This window comes from Lagopus leucura, unplaced genomic scaffold (genome assembly GCF_019238085.1).
Source record: "Lagopus leucura isolate 7727_CA_CO unplaced genomic scaffold, USGS_WTPT01 Super-Scaffold_100026, whole genome shotgun sequence".
In the NCBI taxonomy this organism is placed as follows: Eukaryota; Metazoa; Chordata; class Aves; order Galliformes; family Phasianidae; genus Lagopus; species Lagopus leucura.
In genome coordinates, this window is record NW_024962277.1 from 1,861,617 (window position 1) to 1,880,835 (window position 19,219).

A 19,219-nucleotide genomic window follows, 5' to 3' on the forward strand; every position below is an offset into this window, starting at 1 on the left:
CAGGCATAGATTTGAGACCCTGTATCATTTGAGGCAGAAAACAGGATGTTACGCTTACTAGAGAGGGAAAATCCACTGCTGTGAGAGGAGATGTGTAGTGCTGGCTTCCTTCCCTGTTTGGTGTAAGGACATGGGGTTGGAATTGGTGGTCTTCTTACACACAGGCCAGATCTCCAGAGAATTCAAAACTGTATTAGTATTAGTCATCTCTCCTTTTTGTCTGTTCTTCTGAAGCCTGGGGAAAATGCTGTCTTTTTGTGACTCTGAGGCTGAGAGACATAAAGAAACAATAACATTCTGCAGCTGCTTTTTTTTTTAAGTGCACTTGAACATCCTTTACAGATATTTCTGGAAAATGTGGCACGTAGGGCCACCTGTTAGTCCATTAGAAAGTGAGAACAAACTCCCTCTGGCAGAGCACAGCTCAGCCCAGGGCTCTTGATTCCCATGAGTAATGTGCCTTTGCTGATTTATGCTACAGAACAGTAAATCTGTATTGACATCAGTGAGTGTCAGCCTGTGGAAAGACCCTGAGATTTAGCTCCTTCCGTCAGAGGATACACGGAAGTGCACGCTTGCAATGTGTGCTAACCTATCAGTTTATCTTGGCTTTGTTCACATACAGCTACTACCAGGTGGAGCTGCATCTGGAAGAAATAGGTCTGTTGGGAAAATGGATGCCATATTCTACAGAAAGAAGTGGTGCATGACTTGTACTTCAGCCAGAAGGCAGGTCGGAGGAGCTGTGAACGTGCTGCTTCTGCCCTCTGGCTTCTGGGAAACTCAGAAGCTGTGCGTGTTGACATTTGGGTTAGATGCTTTGTTTCACCTTTAGTTGGTCTGAGCCACAGTTCAATCTTAAAGATACAGTGGACCTGCAGGGACTTGCATCTGGCTTTGCTCGTCTTCCTTTCCACTTTTTCCGTCTTGTTTTGTCTGAAGGCTACCATACCCACATGTTTCCTTCTATTTTGCTGGATTTTGTGGGTAAAAGATGAAACATCTCTTCTGGCTTTAGAGGTAGAAGATGGGAGTCATCAGGATTGCAGGTACATTCCAGTCCTGATTCCTGAAGGAGTTGTGTGCTGTAGCGTCCATCCTGGTATGACCCTTCCTGGTATGCACCTGGCTTGTGGTCTCAGTTCAGTGAAGTCTTTAGGTTGAGGCAGCCTAATTATTATTTGGTGGGAAGTGTGGGCTCTTGAAAATTGATCCAAGACTTGGGAGAGACTGGTGAATGAGAGCACTTAGTTCCTTTCCTCTCTTGCCCAGAAGCTGAGCCTCTGAGGTCTGGAGTGCATCATCACAGCGTCCAGCACATTGCTGGGCTGCCATGAGATTGCTGGGCTTCCTTACAGATTCTGCACTGCTGGCTCCAAATTGTTCCTGTGAAGTTCGTGGCATGTGCTGGGAGCTATCAAATCTAGTCTTATGGGTTGGTGAGCTACTAGGGTGGCATGTGGCGCTTTGGAGGAGGAAGAAAAGTAATCTTTTAATTATTCATAGTAATTAGTGGAAGAGGTTTCCATGAGAGCTAGGATGAGTGGTAGAAGGACAAGGAAGTTAGAAGCACTGTATCTAAAGAAAAATAAGTTTTCCAATCAACTACTGGGATAAAATCTCTTCTCTGATAGTGAGATTGACTTCTTTCCTTGATGAATTATTTGCCTCTTTTCAGAGAGATCTCAGTCTCACCCAGCCTTACTGAAATCTGCTGCCTCTTCATCCAGACTGACAGCAAAGCTGCAGTACTTAATACCGTCTTCTACCGAGCCTTAATGAAGTGAAGCACCTGGTAAAGGCTGTCTACATAAGAAGCTTAGTACTGAGCAGCCCCCTGCCTGAGCTCTGCTCCCAAGATGCCTCTTGTCTGTGCCCTGGTTTAATGTGCACTAACACATTAGGTGATCTGTCTTGGGACAAGTGATCTTGACCAAGCCATTGCTTGCAAAGACCAGTGTGTGACAAACAGGGTTTTTCCGTGCATAGGACTATTCTGGTGCAGCTATTTTTGACTGATTCCATGCGTGGATGAATCTCATTCCTTCTAGCCTTACTGCAGGTCATGCATCCAGCAGGAAAAAGGCATGGGGCTGTTTGGGAACAGCTACAGTGCTTTGAAGTGCCCAATATCCACTGGAGGCAACTTCCAAGCGTAATGGGATGTAGCCAGTTTGCTGCCTTTGGACTCTCTTAACTATGATGTCTTTGAATGCATCTTGGAGTGGCAGATCATAACTTCACATACCTGTTCTGGAGGATAAAGATATTAGCCCCAACTGGCTCAGTTCCAGCACCAGTAATTGCATTTTGCCTCCTTGAAACCCCCCTGCAATTTTAATTAGATGTTGTATACCTTTTCACAGTAAGCCTTGCTGTTCCGTACTGTAAACCAGCAAGAAGATACCACCTCAGAACTGTCTGCATTTTAAGCAGCAGCTAAAATGTGTCTTGCGCTTTGAGCTGCGTTGTTGTGATGGGAGCCCAGGAATGTTCTTGTCTTTATTACATTGCCTTCTAGTTATCAGTAATTCAATCACTGGTTAACGTGATCTTCCAGTTTAATCCAATAAAGACCTTATGGTCAAGTTATGTGTACTAAAAATGATGAGGCTCACCCTTTTTCTGAGCTATCTCAGTTGCTTTAAACAGCTAATTTTGGCAAATACAGGTTAGGGAGCCTCAGAGGGCAATAACAGAGACCAGTTCTTCTGAATGAAGGAGAAACAGAAGTGTAATGAATTAAATGTCTGGCTGGGGAATCGTGCTCTGGCAGAGTTCCAAGTCCTGGCCCATCTGGGGTCGGAGAAGTTTCGGTATTGATTTCGGAGGAAGCAGAACACAGCCTAAATGGGAGCTCTCACAGGGGATTGGAGCTCGTGTTTGCTTCTCCCAGGGCAAGTCATCTCCACAGGCAAAGGATGTGAATCTGTGCGACCCAGGCTCAGGTCTGCCTGGGAGAATCAGAGTGCAGGACTTGGAGTGGCAGAATGGCAAGGTGATTTCTATGGAAAATTGTGCCTGAGGGTCTTTTCAAGAGAGCTTGGAAGGCAAAAATATTTGTGGTTTGGTGGGGATGAAGACAGCTGAAGGCTGTGATGCAATAAAGCTACTGGAGGAAAGCATTAAGGGGGCATAACTAAGGCAAGGAGGTGAGGTGAAGGTGTGGAATTTCATATTGGTGAACTGGACTCCCAAGGGGGTGTGTGACTGAGAAGCTCTGGAACAGAACATGATGCGGAGTGTAACAGGCAGGCACACCTCATCTGGTCTGTCCCTGCAGGACTGTATGGCTGGAGATGCTGAAATGGTCTCATGGGCAGTCCTGAGCTCTCTTCTTCTGGGAGCAGGTTGGCTCTGTTGTGACTTGGCTGCTTTTGTTTGTGGTTTGTATGGGTGTGTGCCATATAGCATCTCTTCATGTCGTCATGAGTTCCTCTCATTCTTCAGCCTACTGCTGAACTCAGTGGGAGACAGACCATGGCAGGAACAGAGATAATGATGCCTGCTGTTGTTATTTACTCCCCTCCTGGACACTCTTCTGATTGGCAGCCTTCTGCTTCCTTACTGCAGTTTGAGCTGATAAACTAGCTTGACAGATCTGGCAATGCAGCCAGTTCCATAATTCCTTTAACAGAAAGCCCTGCCCTACTTCTGCAGCAGGAACATACACCATCTGAGGCTGTTGGCCTCTCTGTTCCATGAATTCTAATTTTCATGGGCCTCCAGCAAACCTGGTTGATATGGGACTGGGCAGCAGTGACATAGGTAGATGGGAAGATCCATGTGGCCAAGGCATGGGAGCCAGTTGTAGAGGGTCTGCTGAAGGGAGAGGACAACCAGGAGGGCCAGGGGGTTGCACAGTCTAGAAAACTGCTTGCTGAAAGGGAATTGCTAGCTGAACATCGGAATAAGTTGCTAAAAATGGGAGATGCTCTTTGGTATCCATGTAGGGTTTAAGGGAAGGGGAATAAAGGAAAATGCTGAGGAGACATTTCCATTCGGGAAGCACTTAGCTCTGCATTGAGTGAGTGACAGAAATCAGCTTGTCTGGGAAGAGCTGTGGGAAGAAAACCAATGTGGTGACTGAGGTCATACTAAGAAGATGAACAGTGTGGAAAAATTCCTTCCAACTGTAGAATAAGGGTGAAAGAAACTGAAATATGAGTACTTTAAAAAGACCTGATCTTGAGAGGTAGATGGATAACCCTCCCTTGGTAGTGAGGCTGTGGAAGATGTTTCCAGACAGGAACTAAGTGTCATCTGAAAAGTCTGGAAGGAAAGGTTCAATAAGAGGTTCATCCCTGAACCTCTATGCTTGGAAAGTGATTGAACTCCTTTGGGAACTAAGTTATATGGAGAGCAGCTTGTTTTAACAGCAGTATAACTGACCAGAAAACCTCAAGATTCAGTGTTCTCCATGAAGATCTCTGTGTTTTGCCTCTTGCCCTACCTGCAAGGTGAGGAGCTGAATAACAGTCTGAGCAAGATACGAAGGGAGTTAAGATTGTGAACTGTGGGGGTCTTACTGAAACAGACAGGAGGATGCTCCTGGTTTAGGATTCATGGTGGTGGAAAGATTGGTGCCAAGTGGGAACGTGAAATTAGTTAGCAAGGAATCTGTCTGCTCCTACATCACTGATTTGTTGCCTCCAAGAAGCAGCTCAAGTTTCAGCTTTCAGCTGCCTTGGAAGACAGGAGCCTGCTGGGTGAGAGTGGGATCGGTTCTCCTGAGCTTCCTTCACTCAGGAGAGAAGGCAGAGGCAGCAGTCTCTCAGGCTTCCTTAGATCTTGTTTGTGAAAAGGCAGCACGGCTGTACTGTGCAGGCTTCCCCTCTCAGGAGCCAGCTAATTGGTGACAGAGCACCTTAAAGAAAGGTTAAATCCGTGACTTCAAAGGAGAGCTGATAGGTTGGGAGCATTCACCACTCCTCTGGGGCAAACCTCATGCTGCTATTGCCCCATTAGTTTTTCTTCTGTGCCCACCTCCTCCTGCTGCAAAGAGAGGCAGGGGAGGGAAGGGAAGAGTCAAGCATAGCTGAGAATGTCTTTAGGTAAGGCAGGTAGCAGAATGGTCGCTTATCCTTTAAAATAACGCCTCATCTGACAGCCTTGTTTTAGAGGATGAGACCAGCATTTCCCTCACTTTTCACTCACGGCATGTCAGGATGGGCAGGGCTGCTGCTGAGGTTCATGTTTTTGGTACAGACCTGGAGTATCTCTGCAGCAGCAGAGCCCTGGGGGATGCACTAAACCTTCACCATCTGTCTGCAGGGGGTCCTGACCTAATGTCCTCAATCCTGTGGTTTGTGGCCACATCTGCCATTAACCAGCAACTGTTTCTGCAGGCACTGAGACACACAGCTATTGGTAAAGACCTTTGGGAAGACCAGGCAACAGAAGGGAAAGGGGCATAGATCAGGAGAGCCACATCTCAGCTAACAGGAGCATCTTTGTGCATCTTGCCTAGGGATGAAGGGAGCAGCTTGGTTCTCCCATCAGGAAGGATGGGAAGCAGCAGAGTCTGCGTTGCAGAAGCAGCATGGGCAGCCCTTGTTGCCAGAGCACATCCAAGGCAATGGAAGTGTTTACTGATGTGGACCTCCCTGCCTGAGAGTTCAGCTCTTGCTCCAGCAGCAGTGCTCGATGGCTTGGAGTCAGGGGTGTACAGAGATGCAGATCTTCTCCGTAAGGCATCCAGACGGCAGCTGCCTGCAGCACTCAGTGAAGCATCTACTTTGGCAGGCAGGAGAAGAGATGCAGCCCTTGGGGGTTTCAAACTGTCATTCACTAGCAATAACCAAAGAGTGGGCAGGGTGCTTGTTTCTGGTTGTGGAGGGACTCTCTTCCTTTCCTCTCTCAGAATATGTGTTGTGCTTGTCCTGAGAGAAAGGGAGTTAATTGGGAAGCAAGCTGCTGAAATGGAACTACTCAGATAACAGACAGTTTCCTCAAGAAAAATAAAGACTCCAGTTTAATATGTCTGATCTTACGGATAGTCTCATTCTACAGCTACTCCTTTTTTGGGTTTCCACTGCCTGCTCTGACCTCACATTTGTGAGGTGTCTTCTGCTCAAGCATTTCTCTATGTTTGTCTAGCAACATCACAGGCATTCATTCATGTCAGAGCTACAGAGCAACTTGGAGCTGAAGTTCATCTCTTGTTTCTGACTTCTGTTTCCTTGCAGCAAAACTGCACCTTAATGAGATGGGAATATCATTAAGCAGATGTTTGTGGGATGGCTTTTCCACTGCAAAGCAATGTATAAACTGGAATTTTACATTTCAAAGATGCCTAGGTTGATTCAGGTTTTGGTGCTATAACCTGGGCATACCAAGGAAAAGGACTTGGTTTGCTGTGCTGTTCTCTTCCCTAGTATTTCCTGTTTAGCTTGTGTCTACTATTACAATCTATCATGTTTCTGAATCCCATGTGGAATGAATCCCTGAGTCCCAGCTTGATTCCTAACGCTCATAATCTCACCTTCGTGACACCAGGTGTCGAAGCTGTTAGTTGCAACTCTAGGAAAACACCTTCAGGGCAGAAAAGAGTGAGAGGAGTAAATACATGAATTTTCCCTAGGGAAAGTGGGTTCATTGGGATGGGATAAGAAGCTGGGTAAATACCAGAGTTTGCACTGCACTTACCAGGTGGGTTTGTTCTTTTCAGTGTCTTAAAGATCTCTGCCATTAGACCCTATCTATGGCTAAATGCATGCAATGGGGACAGCTCTCTTGTTCGGAGTTCACAGGTGCTTGGGTTTTGACACAAAGTCTCTTGGATCTCTTTTTTAGACTACAGCTTTTCTGCTGCCTCTCAGAAGGCCCTGCTGAAAAGGAATGGGACACAGACAAAAGAGAACTGGGAAGCAGCCACTGTCCAGACACCAGCAGAATTTGTAGAGCCTGACTTGCACACGCCTTTCTCCAGCACGCTGGAGGAAGAGGAGGGGCTGCTCCCTATAGACCATTCAAGAGGAGGATTGGAGAGCATCCAGACCTCAGAGCCAGAGGTTACATCTTCTGAACCAGTGGACCAAGAAGAGTCTTTGTCCACCCTCCTGTTTTCCACAGCCTCTGCCAGGCCAGATGTTGTGACTGAGGCTGCCATAGGAGGGCAAGAAGAGGACTCTGTTTCTCCTGGCTTAGACCTTGGGAGCAGCATGGGTCCAGGTCTTCTGCCTGTGTCCTCTGTTTTTTCTACAACTCCTGCACAGTCCCCTGGTGTTTCAGAAGAGCAATTTGAGGTGACAACTGGAGATACGTGGGCTGTGGAGGGAGCAGATTCAGAACAGACTGTGACTACCGCAAGTCCAGAGCTTTCAGAACCCACGATGGAGGCTGGTGGGGAAGAACATTCAGCCAGAGATGAGTTCTTGGAGACAACAGTGGGGTGGGAGATGCTGGAGCCCACAGTGCTAACTGAACTGGAGCAGACAGCAGAGATGCCTGTGGGGACACGCACTCCTGGAGGCAGCTCCGCAGACTCGCAGACTGTTTTTGGTGGTGAGCATCATCCAGCTTCCTCTGCAGCTCCGTGGGACAGGGCTGATGAGCCTATGCTGAATCCTGTCTGGAATGACACAGAAGTAGCAACAGAGACTGTTACAGCAGAGGGGAGCTTGTCACCACAGGCTGGAGATGCCCGCATGGCCATGCTGCCGACAGAAGTGCCCTGGAATTCAGCACAGGTAGCACTGGGAGGTGGGCAGTGGATTAGAGATAGCAGTGGAGATATTTGATGGGGTGTTGAACTCTTTAACCTTACCACCACCCTGGGTCTGACTGGCGAAAGTAGCTTTTCTGTTTGCCCGACTCAGCCAAAACTAAATTTTGGAGAGGTTTTCAAAGCATTTGTTAAGGGTGTCCATGATTCTTGAAGAAAGCCCTTCCCCTCACAGCCCTTCCTCCCATCTTCCCTTATGAATTGCTGCCCAAAATATTGCTTCTAAAAAACACCTACCCTCTGGGGCACACATAGCAGCAAGAGCTCCTTGTTTCCTCAGCATTCATTATTGGAAGTGTCAGGACAAAAATGGCCCCAAGGATTTCTGGAAAGGGAGTGAGAAAGAAGTGCTATTTTTGCTGCTGCCTAATGCAGATAACAGATGCGGAGCAGGTGGAGCAGGGTACAGAGATCTGTGAGGATGTTTGTCTAGGGGAGCTCGTAGGTGAGGAGGTGTGAGGTGAGCTGCAGTTCCAGCAGACTGACAGCTGATAAAAAGATGAGAGGTAGGAGGATCAAACTGGCAAAAAAAAAAAAAAGTGCCAGGGAAAGCTTTTGTTCTTTCTGCCCCCAAGGTATTTGGGACCCTGAGCTTTGGAAGCACAGAGGGACTATCTTGCCTACAAAGTGTATGGATTATTTCACCAGTTTAAGGACTGCACAGGCTCTTTGTTAGGTTTTGTGGTGTGCCGATCACGTACTGAATAAGGCTGCAGGCTAGAGAGTTTTCCATTGAGCTCCCCAGAATAGGTACAGGTGAAAGTTAAGATGGACTGTGGGAAGCTGGCACAGCTTGTCCTTGCCTCATGTGCTTCTGCTAAAATGAAAACACCTGGTGTGCCACGTTATGAACAGAAAGATGAATCCTTCCTAATGCAAAAAGTTCAGTTACTTTGAGAAGCACTTCTCTGGGTATGGCACAGCATCTTGTGTACCCTGTTCTTTTAGCAGGAAAGCTGCATTTGCTATGCAAACCCAGCTATCTTTGTCTTGTCTTTCCAGGTGATCTGCAAAGACTGGAGCAACCTTGCGGGGAAAAACTACATCATCCTGAATATGTCAGATAACATTGACTGTGTAAGTATGTCCACAGAGATTTGATGGCAGGGGAGGAATAGTGCTTAGAGATACGGAGGCAGGCATAGCTCTTGCTGTGTGCTTTCACTACAAAACATTTTAAAAGCATTGATTCTCAAAGTCCCTGTAGAGGCTGAGGAGAGAAAGGCAAAAAATATTCTTGTTCTCCAAATGGGGAAAGAGTGGGTGGAGACAGAATTTCTCTCAAAGTTTACACTACAGCAGTTCCAGAGTGGCTTTTCACTAACTACTGGCTGTTAGTTTGTGCCAATGCTCCCCTGGTTTATCAGGAGACATTAGAGCCTTTAACACTGCACCTCTTACTTGCAGGCAGTGTGGCAGAATTGAGGTCTGATCCTCCTTTCCTCTATTCTTTTTTTCTTTCACTTCCTCTCCTTCCAGGGGACGTTTCTCTGATGGCTCAGAGGAAAAAGGACTCCCTGTTTGCCATGTGAATGGTTCAGTATCAAGAAGCTGTCGCTAAATCTTCCTTAAGTGCCTCTTTTTCCCAACCCCTTATCTTATGTGTTATCTGTGTCTGTTAACCAGTCATGCTCTGCTAATCCAATGCCTGTCCATCCATCCCCATAAAGTTGCAGTTAATTCATGAGTCCAGAGCCCCTTGTGGATCTCTGGCTCATTCACTTCTGGTAGGCCTTTTATCAGGCACTTTGAAACCAGCTGTGAAAGGCTTGAGGTCAAGGTGCCTTTCATAATTCTCAGAAATGATTATAAGCCTGACAGCCTGAGACCAAAATATTTCATCAGGGAACCATATTCTGTCCTTGTGTGTCTGCATTCCTGCTTGCCGCAGCTCCAGCCATGAGCAGAGCAGACTGATTTTGTTACTGCAGGGCGACTCTGCCACTGACCTATTTCCACTAGTGGTGAATTTGTGGTGGTTTGTTTTTTTTTAGTGTTTATGTGAAATTTTGGGGGGCAGCGAAAGCAGATGGTTCACACAATAAAGCTGTTGACTTCATTGTGTAAACCAACACTAAAAATGTTGACTGCTTTAAAGGTAGATTAAAAGCTGGTCTCTTTCCTTCCGACTAGTTTGTCCTTTGGAGAGTTGGAAGCATCTCTGTTGCAGTACACAATTGCAACTCAGAAGACCAGCCCTTGAAAACCATATTCCTGCTGCTCTGTTTCTTTTGCATCCACAATTACTCTTTCTAGCATCTCTGTGGAGTTTAAATGCTTATTAATTTTGCATACATGGTAGCGTTCTTCTTTTGGTCTTGTGTTGTTTAAACCACTGGAAGGGTGAGATCTTAAAAGCTGATGTGCTGATGTCTCTTGATAAAATTATGCCTTTACTGTTGAATCCTCAGTTCTGCCATCTGAAAGAAGATAGTGTCCTGGGATAGGCAGGCCTGAACTGTTCTTCTACTTGATTTAATGTTTCAAAACATATTTCCCAATGAGTGATTTGTGCTTTCTTCTTGTTATTCAAAGGGACACTTGTCGACATACATATTTAACATGAACATTGCTTCATTCCCTTTCTCCCATTACCAATTTGCATGGCTGAAACTGGAATCAAGCTCTTCTCCTTTCCACCACTGTTGACACAGTTTGTTTTGTACCCTTTGCTTAGTTTAGGCAACTCACCAACTCTCTGCCTGTCCCTTTTGTTTTCTGGTTTCTGTATCTGGAGCCTGTATAGTTTGGATTTCTGAGACTGTGAGGCAGAATCTGCATTGCAAGTGCTGTAGCTTAAATTAGCATGGAGATTCTTAAAACATTTCTTGCTTAATGCCTGGTTCAGTCCAGAGTCCCAGTGAAAAGCCAAGGGACAGGAGGGAGCCCAGCCCCCCACAGAGAGGTTACACCTCACGCCTTGAATGTTAATGTTCTTCATAGCGCTGGGCATTTACCTGCTGCAGGGTCGATGTCTGTATTGCTGGGTTAAGCTGGCAGCCTCTTCATCTGCTTAATAGGCTCTGGACAGGGCAGTCACTTTAGTCCCTTTAGGCACGTCTCCCACTCACTATACCTGAGAATTCTGTCTTTAAGTGAGGACTGCAGGATCTGACCCAGTGGTGGTACCTGGCTGTGTTCAGGAGGTGACCTCTAATTCTGCTTATGCGCTTTCAGACTCTTTCACAGCTCCTTTTTCTCTACCAAGGAGAATTCCTCAGTACTCTGCAATCCCTGCTGTTCCTGTGATTAGAAACTTCTCACCTCCATTGCCCCACTCTAGGGCTATGCTGCTCCCCTTTCCTCCACATCGCACACAGAACCTCAGGCTGACAGCAGAAGCCACAGCTCCGCAGCACGATGCTGCATGCTTGCACTGCTGCTCCGGCCTCCCTGCTCACTGCTGATGCCAAAACCCATAACCTGATGAGACAAGGCACTGGCAGGCCCTTGTGATTCAGGCCCCAGTCATCGGTGTCTTTTCCAATTAGGCCTTTTTCGGCACAAGCCTGTGCCTGCCTTGAGCGCTTCAAATTGCCATGGCAACAAGAGCTCTCCATTTTATTAATCATCTGTGTGGCCTTCAGGTTGACATGGCAACTGGAGATAAGAATAGAAACGCAGGAGTGGGAAAGCAGTGAAGGAGCCTGCCAGGGGATGGCTGGAGCATGTCAGGCCGAGGTGCTGACCCAGCACTGGCTGCAGGGAAAAGCCTGGCTGCTTCTTGCCTTATGTGATGATGTTGCTTCAGGATTCCTGTGTGCTGGGCTTGGTACAGAGTGGGGTATATGGTGGCCATGGGAGCTCAGAAAGCAGGACAGGTGTGTCCTGAGGGCTGTGTGGTTCAGTCTGGGCACTGAGGCTGCTGAGGGGAGCAATGCCCCAGGTTTAGCATTGCTGGCTTTTGGGTGTACCTGATGCAAGGGTTTTTGCCATGCAGTCATGTGAGCCCTGAAGTGCTATACCTGCCATTCCCACCACAGCTCACCAATGTCTCTTTCCCATGGCAGGAGGAATTTCGTCTGGAGAGGGGTCCCCAGCTGTTGGCTCTGGTGGAGGATGCTTTCTCCAGACAGACAGATGGACTGCAGGACCACTGGATGATCTCTCTGAGCAAACCCAATGAGAATGACAAGCACTTGCTAATGACACTGGCAGGGGAACAGGGTAAGTGCTGAGAGGATCCTTCCTGTGATAGGGGTTGTTTTTAGGGTGCTCCCAAATGGAGATGCTTATCCTTGTTGAAAGGAATTTTTGCTCTTTTTGTGATTCAGTCCCACCTTTTCCCAGTGCTAACAGGATTCAAGGAATGGAGTGGCCTGTTTCTCACTGTTTGCACCAAGCTTGATCTGTGCTTCACTTCCTGCCTTCCTCCCTCCCTGAATTGCCTTCACTTGAACATTTGTCAGCTTCTTCCCTCTTCTTCTGTGCTGTCCTCTGTGAGCAGGCCATTGCTATGGCAGGACATGACAGCCTGCTCTTAGATCACTTTTTAACTTATGGCTTAACTCTCATCTGTACTTGGCCAGTCCTTACAGTGCTTCTCTTGCATTCGCAAAGAAAAAAGAGCTGACAGTAGAGGTAAGTTGTGCTGGTGCATTTTAACATCTTTATCCCCTTCTGAAAGGAGAATGCTTTTTCTATACTGCTTCTGCTTCCTGCTAGAGGCTTCTAATGTTGACATTGTGGCCTATGTGAAGAAAACAGAATTCTAACTTCTAGGAACTTTTAGAAACAAAGTATTTTCTGCTCTGAAAATTGCTTTTCTCAGGTTCCTCTTTGTACTGCTGAACAAGTGAAAGTAGAAATGGGCCTATGGGTACCTTGGTGCCTTTAGTATCAGTTCATGCCTGGATTTTTTCCCCTCTTTGAAGAACATTTGGAAGTAACCTTGGTGTTATGGTCCTTGAATTTTCAGTCTCAACCTAGAATACCAATGAACAAAAACGTGTTCCTCTGCTTCCATCCTGTTGGGCATTTCACAGTGATGAGTACATCTAACTCAGTTAAGTTGAGCTGAAAGAGCAGCACTGATCTCTATCTCCTTCTTTACAGGTATCATCCCTACAAAAGATGTCCTCATGGCACTGGGGGATGTTAAGAGGAGCTTAGCTGAGGTAAAAGCCTGTCTTCCTGCATCCATCCTTTAAGACTGGCTATACAATTAAAATAAGTACCTTGCAAACTGGGAGGCATCTCAGTCTAACCTAGTGCTGAACCCACAGCAGGCACACAGATTAATCTGACGCTTGGCAAAGTCCCTTCTACCCCTCTCTGGTAGTTGCCAGATCATCAAATGTTTGTTCCCATTAAGAGAGTGACTGTGGTTTATTCCCTGCCTGCTCTTCTGGCTTAGTTTTGAAGTTGCTTTTCACACATTCATTTGGTTGGGCTACTTCATCTCATACCTTCCACATTCTTGCCTGTGGCGATGTGAGTGCTGCAGAGCCCCAGAATCAGCCCTGCTTGATCTGCTGATGATGGCTGTTGCCAGTTGCTCAGCCTTTGCTGAAGGAGGTGAGAGAGGTGCCTGTACTAGATGGGACACATTCACACACCTTCCTTCTGCTATCCCAGGGTCTGCGTTTCACTCCTTTTTGATAACTGCCTCCACAAAGGCAGGCAGAGAACCACAGGTGATGGATGCCAGATTCCAATGCTAACTGCCTCCTGTCCTCATGTATTTGCCTCTAATTGTGGGCAACTTGGAAGAGTGAAGAGATGAAGGCAAAATAGTCCCATGATCTGAGTTTGACACTTAGGGACCGAAGGCCTGACTGCTGCTTTTTTTTTTTCTTTTTTTTCTCTTTCCCCCTTTTAAACACTCTTCGAGTAATTCTGCTGACTTTAGCATTAGAATTGGGCCACCATCTTGCTGGAAGTCTCCTCTCAGGCTTCTCCCTGTCATAACAAACTGGAGCAGTTAGATAAAGAAATTAAGTTCTCAGTGTATTATTGATTGGCTTACACTAGAGAAAGTACTAAAAAGTCAACCCTGTAGAAATAGTGTGACTGAAGTATCAGCAGCTAGAACTGTCCAGAAAGGATTCGTGTCAGTGTGAGGTTTGAGTTGTGTTCAACAATACCCCCATGTTAACATGCATCCTACACAGTAGCCCTACTGCCTGCCTCTGACTCTCCAGCTCTATCAATAATGAAACACTGCTCACTGCACTGACCTTGGGCCAGCCTGGGCTTGGAAAGAAGAGGGAGGATATTCTCTTACACCCATCATACTTAGTATTGAATTGTTACATAACCAGGCTGGAACTCACCAAGTCACAGGGAACGATGTTGGGTTTTGCTGACAATTAAAAGGGAACTAAATCTTGGATATTTTCTCCCACGAAAGCCTGGTTGCACATTAGTGTGATCCTTGTGCAAGCAGTCAAGGCAGGATTATGCCCACTGACACTTGGCTGATTAGCCAGCTCTCAAGGAAGATGGTGTTGAACTTGTTTGTGTGCCTTCTAGTCATGTAAGGCAGTGAACATACTGACTCCCTAACCCTGACTTTTAGTTCCTCTGCCCACAGTGATGGTCCTGTACTTAAACCCAGAAAACTGAGCAGATCTTACCTGATGGCAGGCCAGGGGATTTAGCTGCTTCTTTCCTTGCTTCCTTTCAGATTGGCATCCAGAACTATTCAACCACCACAAGCTGCCAGTCACATCCCAATCAGACACGCAGTGATTATGGGAAACTCTTTGTGGTACTGGTGATCATTGGCTCCATCTGTGCCATCATCATTGTCTTGGGGCTCATATACAACTGCTGGCAGAGACGCCTGCCAAAGATGAAGAACATGGTGAGCACTGGACAGGTGGGAAAAGTGGTTAGATGAATCTCTTGGGATGAAGGGATCTGGAAAGTTGAGGGAGATTGGTTTCCCTGTCCACTTTGGGGACATAGCTGGATACGCTGCTGGAGCAGCAGGGAAGCTGTTTAGGCATAGGAGAGACGTAAACCTGCACACCTCTTGATGTGCTCAGGATGGTGCTTTTCTGCTGCAGGGTTTGGGCCAGGAATAAATTTAGTGCTCAGCAGCACTAAGACCTATCTTCACTTGTCTCTGTGCTTCTCTCCTTCCTTTGCAGTCACATGGTGAAGAGCTGCGCTTTGTTGAGAACGGCTGCCATGACAACCCCACCTTGGATGTGGCAAGTGACAGCCAGTCAGAAATGCAGGAGAAGAAGCCAAGCGTGAATGGTGGAAACACCATCAATGGCCCTGACAGCTGGGATGTCCTGATCAATAAGCAGGCAAGCGAGGATGTGGATGTGTTTGAGGAAGACACACATCTTTAGAAAAAGAAGAGAGGGAACAGCCCCCTGACATATAATTGTCTCCTATCTTGACTGATGGACCATGGGATCAAGTGGCTTATCAGGAACAACTGAAAGGCTCGGGATGGGTCGAATTTTTTGGGCGAGTTTTCCCGATGGAAGTCCTGAGCCTGAATCTGTTTGGAGCCAGGAGGATCACTGAACAGAGGGAAGCGGGGATGGGTGGGTGGGTAGGTCTCTGTGTGTGTGTTCCTATCAGTAGCACCAATGCTTTCATCACCTTTAAATGCACTTACTGTAGCTCTCTGGTAGTGGCTGAGAGTGACTGGGCTTGAAAAAAAGGAGTTGAGGCTAGGTCTAGCACTGAGAATTCAGCTTTGGGGAATTAATACACTTTGAGAGTCCAGCTGAAATTATGTCAGCCAGATCCTGACCTTGATACACCTGGATTTTTATCTCTAGGTTGCATTCAATCCCTGTAGGTGCTGTAAAACGTATAGGCTGTTCTGGATGGAGGGAGTCACAACTCTGTTGATATCTTGGGCTGAGTTTGCATTCCGCTCCATGAAAAGAGGTTTTTGTAGCAGTCTAGGATTCAGATGTTTATGTCTGGGAAGAACATCTCAGTGTCATCTCTTTTATTTTTCCTCTTCAACCTCACACCCTTAAACAGCCCACATTCCTTTTTCACTTCCACAGCTCCAAGCTGAGCTTGCAAAGTCTGAGCACTTTACCCTTGTTTGGCTGATTGCAGAGAATTTGGTGCCATGGTGCATCATCTCAGCTGGAAGTTTGCTAGTTTGGAGAGGTGCTCAAAAAGGACCTTTACCTGCCTCTTTCACCTAACAGCAATGAAATTAGCAGCAAAGTATCCTTCATCTCAGTCTTAGATTGGCAGCACTTTTCTACTCCCATTCCATTTTCCAGGATAATTTGGTTTCAGTTAATCTTTTCGGGGTAAGCATAAGGGCTATGGGAGGTTTTTAACAGAGAGAAAAGTGAAAACTCAAACTGATAAATGTCTGGCCCTTTTGTTTCCTTTCCAGGATCCTGCCTTGAAGTGTGAAGTGTTTAATATCATATTGGTGTAAATCAGGGTAACTCTTCAAAATTGCTGCATTCAAACAAGTGTAAAAGCCTGTTTAGATGAGAAGCAGATCTAAGAGCTCCCCAGTGAATGTTTTTCAGGCATGCCTCAGGCAATTTTGAGGCCCCAGCTCCCTGAAGATGTGTGATAAAAGGCACGTGAATGTGCATAATTGTTCTTTGAGCTCTGTCTAAATCAAGACTTGGAACTACTTTCAAGCCTGGAATCCCAGAACATTTGTTTCTTCTATTAGCAGGGATTGAGGGACTTGCTTAGGTCAGTGGCAAAGCTATTCCTGTCCATTATGGTGATCTGCTTCCTTGCAGCTCACGTTTGGTCTTTAAGGAGGCCTTTTACAGAAAGATTCCAGATATGCAGTCTGTAAATCTATCTCTGTATGTATAGGTATTTTTAGCATATCCATCCCTGATGTAAGTCCCTAAAGTCAAGGTACAAAAGAGTCTGTTTCATTTTGCATAGCGCTTTGCATACAAACTGAATCACAGATCACCTTGATGTAGGACCATTCAAGAAAAGTCACGGCCTTTGGTTTCCTATCCAGATTCCAATTTTCAGTGTTTATTCCGCCTCTGTACTTTTCCCTTGTGTTGTGTAAGAGATGGTGACCACCAGCTCCTTTTGTATCTTGTTGGCAGAGCTGCAGAGATACCCAGAGGAGTTCCCTCTCCTGCCCTAGCAGTTGATAATGGGTGGCTGGTGTGGGGGAGCAGTGAGTGCACATGGATGGCCACGTGTGGCCCTTTGCTGACCATCCCTCACTGACGACTCCTGCTGAATTTGGTGGGTTCGTGCAGTGAAACTGCACAAGTTCATTGGCTGTGTTGATGGCATTCTGGGCTTCACGGGATTAAATGCGAGTTGTTCATATAATATGGTGAGTAAATTTAAAGCATGGAGTTTAAATTTGAGTTTGTATAGCACTTAGTATAACAGGGCCTGGCATGGCTGTGGCCTTTAGGGAGTTTCACTGTATAAATGTTTCTAAATCCAGTAATCTTCACTAAATATGTTTTTTTTTGTTTGTTTGTTTTTTTAACCCAGTGGCTGTTATGAAGGTACAGCCACCAGTCAGATGTGGATTAGTTCACACACAAAAGACTTTGTTGGTGCACTTCATTGCTAGGAGCTGCTTTGCTGCCTCCTTTTCTCTCTGCGCTATTAAGAAAAACAACCAGGTGCTGATAAAGTGAGCTTCTTGCTGGACTCAGCACCTCCTGATCTGGTCTAAGTCTTCAAATTCTAAAGAAAGCAAGGAGGATACTGAGGCTTATTAATAACCTAGCAAATCCTCCTGGTTTGCTGCCCTGGGTTTTTACAGCCTGACTGTATTTTAGAGCCTGTAGTGGATTCCTCTGAATCTGGAGTGCTCCAGGGTTTCTTGAGAATGCCTGAGGGTGGCTATCACAAAGGCCAGAACAATATTCTGATGTCCCTGGCAGGGTGCACTTGGCTATATGATCTCAGTTTATCTCCAGAAATCTACTGGCTAATAGCATTTCATTGTAGTCTGGTGATCTTTTTATTCCTTTTCCACTTGTTTTTTTTTTTTTCTCTGTATCATTTTTTGCACTAGGCCGATTTGTTAAGTCAATTGCACTGTTGTCCTCTCCTGCAAGCCCTGCAGATGGGTCACTTCCTGGCACATGCAGGCTGGGAAGTGCTGTAGAAAGGCTACCTGTAGCCCGTTTCACTTTGTTGTTCAGAGCTTGGGTCGAGGTCTCTACAGGGAGGACTTAAAAAGGAAGAGAAACTTTATCAGTTGTTATGGGAAACTTTTCTATCAATTTAATGTAGTTAAACTTGTTTTTAACAAAGACTGTCAAAGCCGGTCTTCTCAGAGGGGTGCACCAGGCTCCAGAGCAGACAGAAGACAGAGTAATTCCAGGAAAAGTGTTTTCCACCTCCCAGGACTTTGCTGTGGTCCCATCTGCCAAACGTTTGATCGCACTGACACCTGGTGGCTGCTGAAGAGTCGGAAACAAAAAATTAAAAAAGGACTTTCTTCCCTTCTCTTTATCTGCGGATATTTGTTTCCTGTGACTTGCCTAGAACAGTCACCTGCTTTACTCACAGGGGCTGCCATGACACTGAGCACGGATGGGATGATTTGTGCAAGGATGTCGTTGTCTGCAAAGTGATGAGATGGGACGTTCTCCTGTGTCACCAGTAGGGGCCCTGGACAGCAATCCCAGCCTCATGGCTCCTTCTGCCCCCCTTCTCCTCCAGGACTACGGTCAGAAGTTGGAGGCTCTGCCTGGAAACAAATGTGGTTTGTCAGAACTCAGTGGGTGCTGGCATGAGTGACTCTGTGTCCCAGAGCTGCAGTGCTGGTGTCGGCTGGATGCGTGGACATGGGCAGAACGACTCCACCTCTGTGGGACAGTGGCCAGGTGGGGCAGGGATGGCCCAGCTTCAGATTGCTTCCAGATCTTGCTGAGATGTCCTGAATGGGGTCTGTAAAGAAGGGCGTAGAAACACACGTGCTGAGTCTTTGACTCTTGCAGCCTGCCTTGTGGTGTGGCAGGGGGAGAGAGAGCTGCCTGCTAATTGCTGAGCTGTGCTATCTGTAATGCAAGCTGCCAGCATTCTACCTGTCACCTGGTGGTGTGCAGTGTGAAATAGAGGCAACAGCAATGCATGGATGATGGCTTCATGACCTTGAAGCAGTGCAGCAGCATCCCACCATGGCTGGTGCGTTCTGCAGCTCCTCTGTTGCCAGTTCTCTGCAGGGGCCGAGGAGCAGCTCAGCGCTTTGCCCTGCTGGCAGGCTTTCTGTGAGCCCAGCCCGGCCACCTTCTCGCAGCCCTCCTTCCTGCTGGACCCCCGGCTGGCCGCCAGCCCTGGCGACTCCTTGGGCAATACAAACACTCGTGTCTGGCCCTGCAAGCGCCGAGGCCGTGGTTTTGGTTTCTTTGCAATAAAACGCACCTCTGTGGTGTCTGACCACTGACCCGAGTGGCCTCTGCTTCTCTGTCTTGTTCGTCTTCCCCAAACTTCGTCTCTTGGAGCGAGGTCCCTCGACTCTGCCAGCAGCACAGCCGGCCCGTCCCCCGTCCCCTGCCCGTTCTGACCCGAGCGCAGCCCCTGCTCTTGCTCCCG

General features: G+C 46.9%; 1 protein-coding gene across 1 annotated transcript in view; it reads left to right on the top strand.

Annotated features, from left to right (window-relative positions):
- The window catches only part of PODXL2 (podocalyxin like 2), a 31,221-nt gene extending 12,151 nt beyond the window's left edge, over positions 1-19,070 (top strand). The window contains exons 3-8 of the mRNA XM_042880432.1: positions 6,796-7,691; positions 8,729-8,803; positions 11,737-11,893; positions 12,782-12,843; positions 14,355-14,534; positions 14,824-19,070. Coding sequence (XP_042736366.1) covers positions 6,796-7,691; positions 8,729-8,803; positions 11,737-11,893; positions 12,782-12,843; positions 14,355-14,534; positions 14,824-15,033 — 1,580 coding nt within the window. The 3' untranslated portion in view covers positions 15,034-19,070. The remainder of the gene's footprint in view (positions 1-6,795; positions 7,692-8,728; positions 8,804-11,736; positions 11,894-12,781; positions 12,844-14,354; positions 14,535-14,823) is intronic.
- Positions 19,071-19,219: the final 149 nt, after the last annotated feature.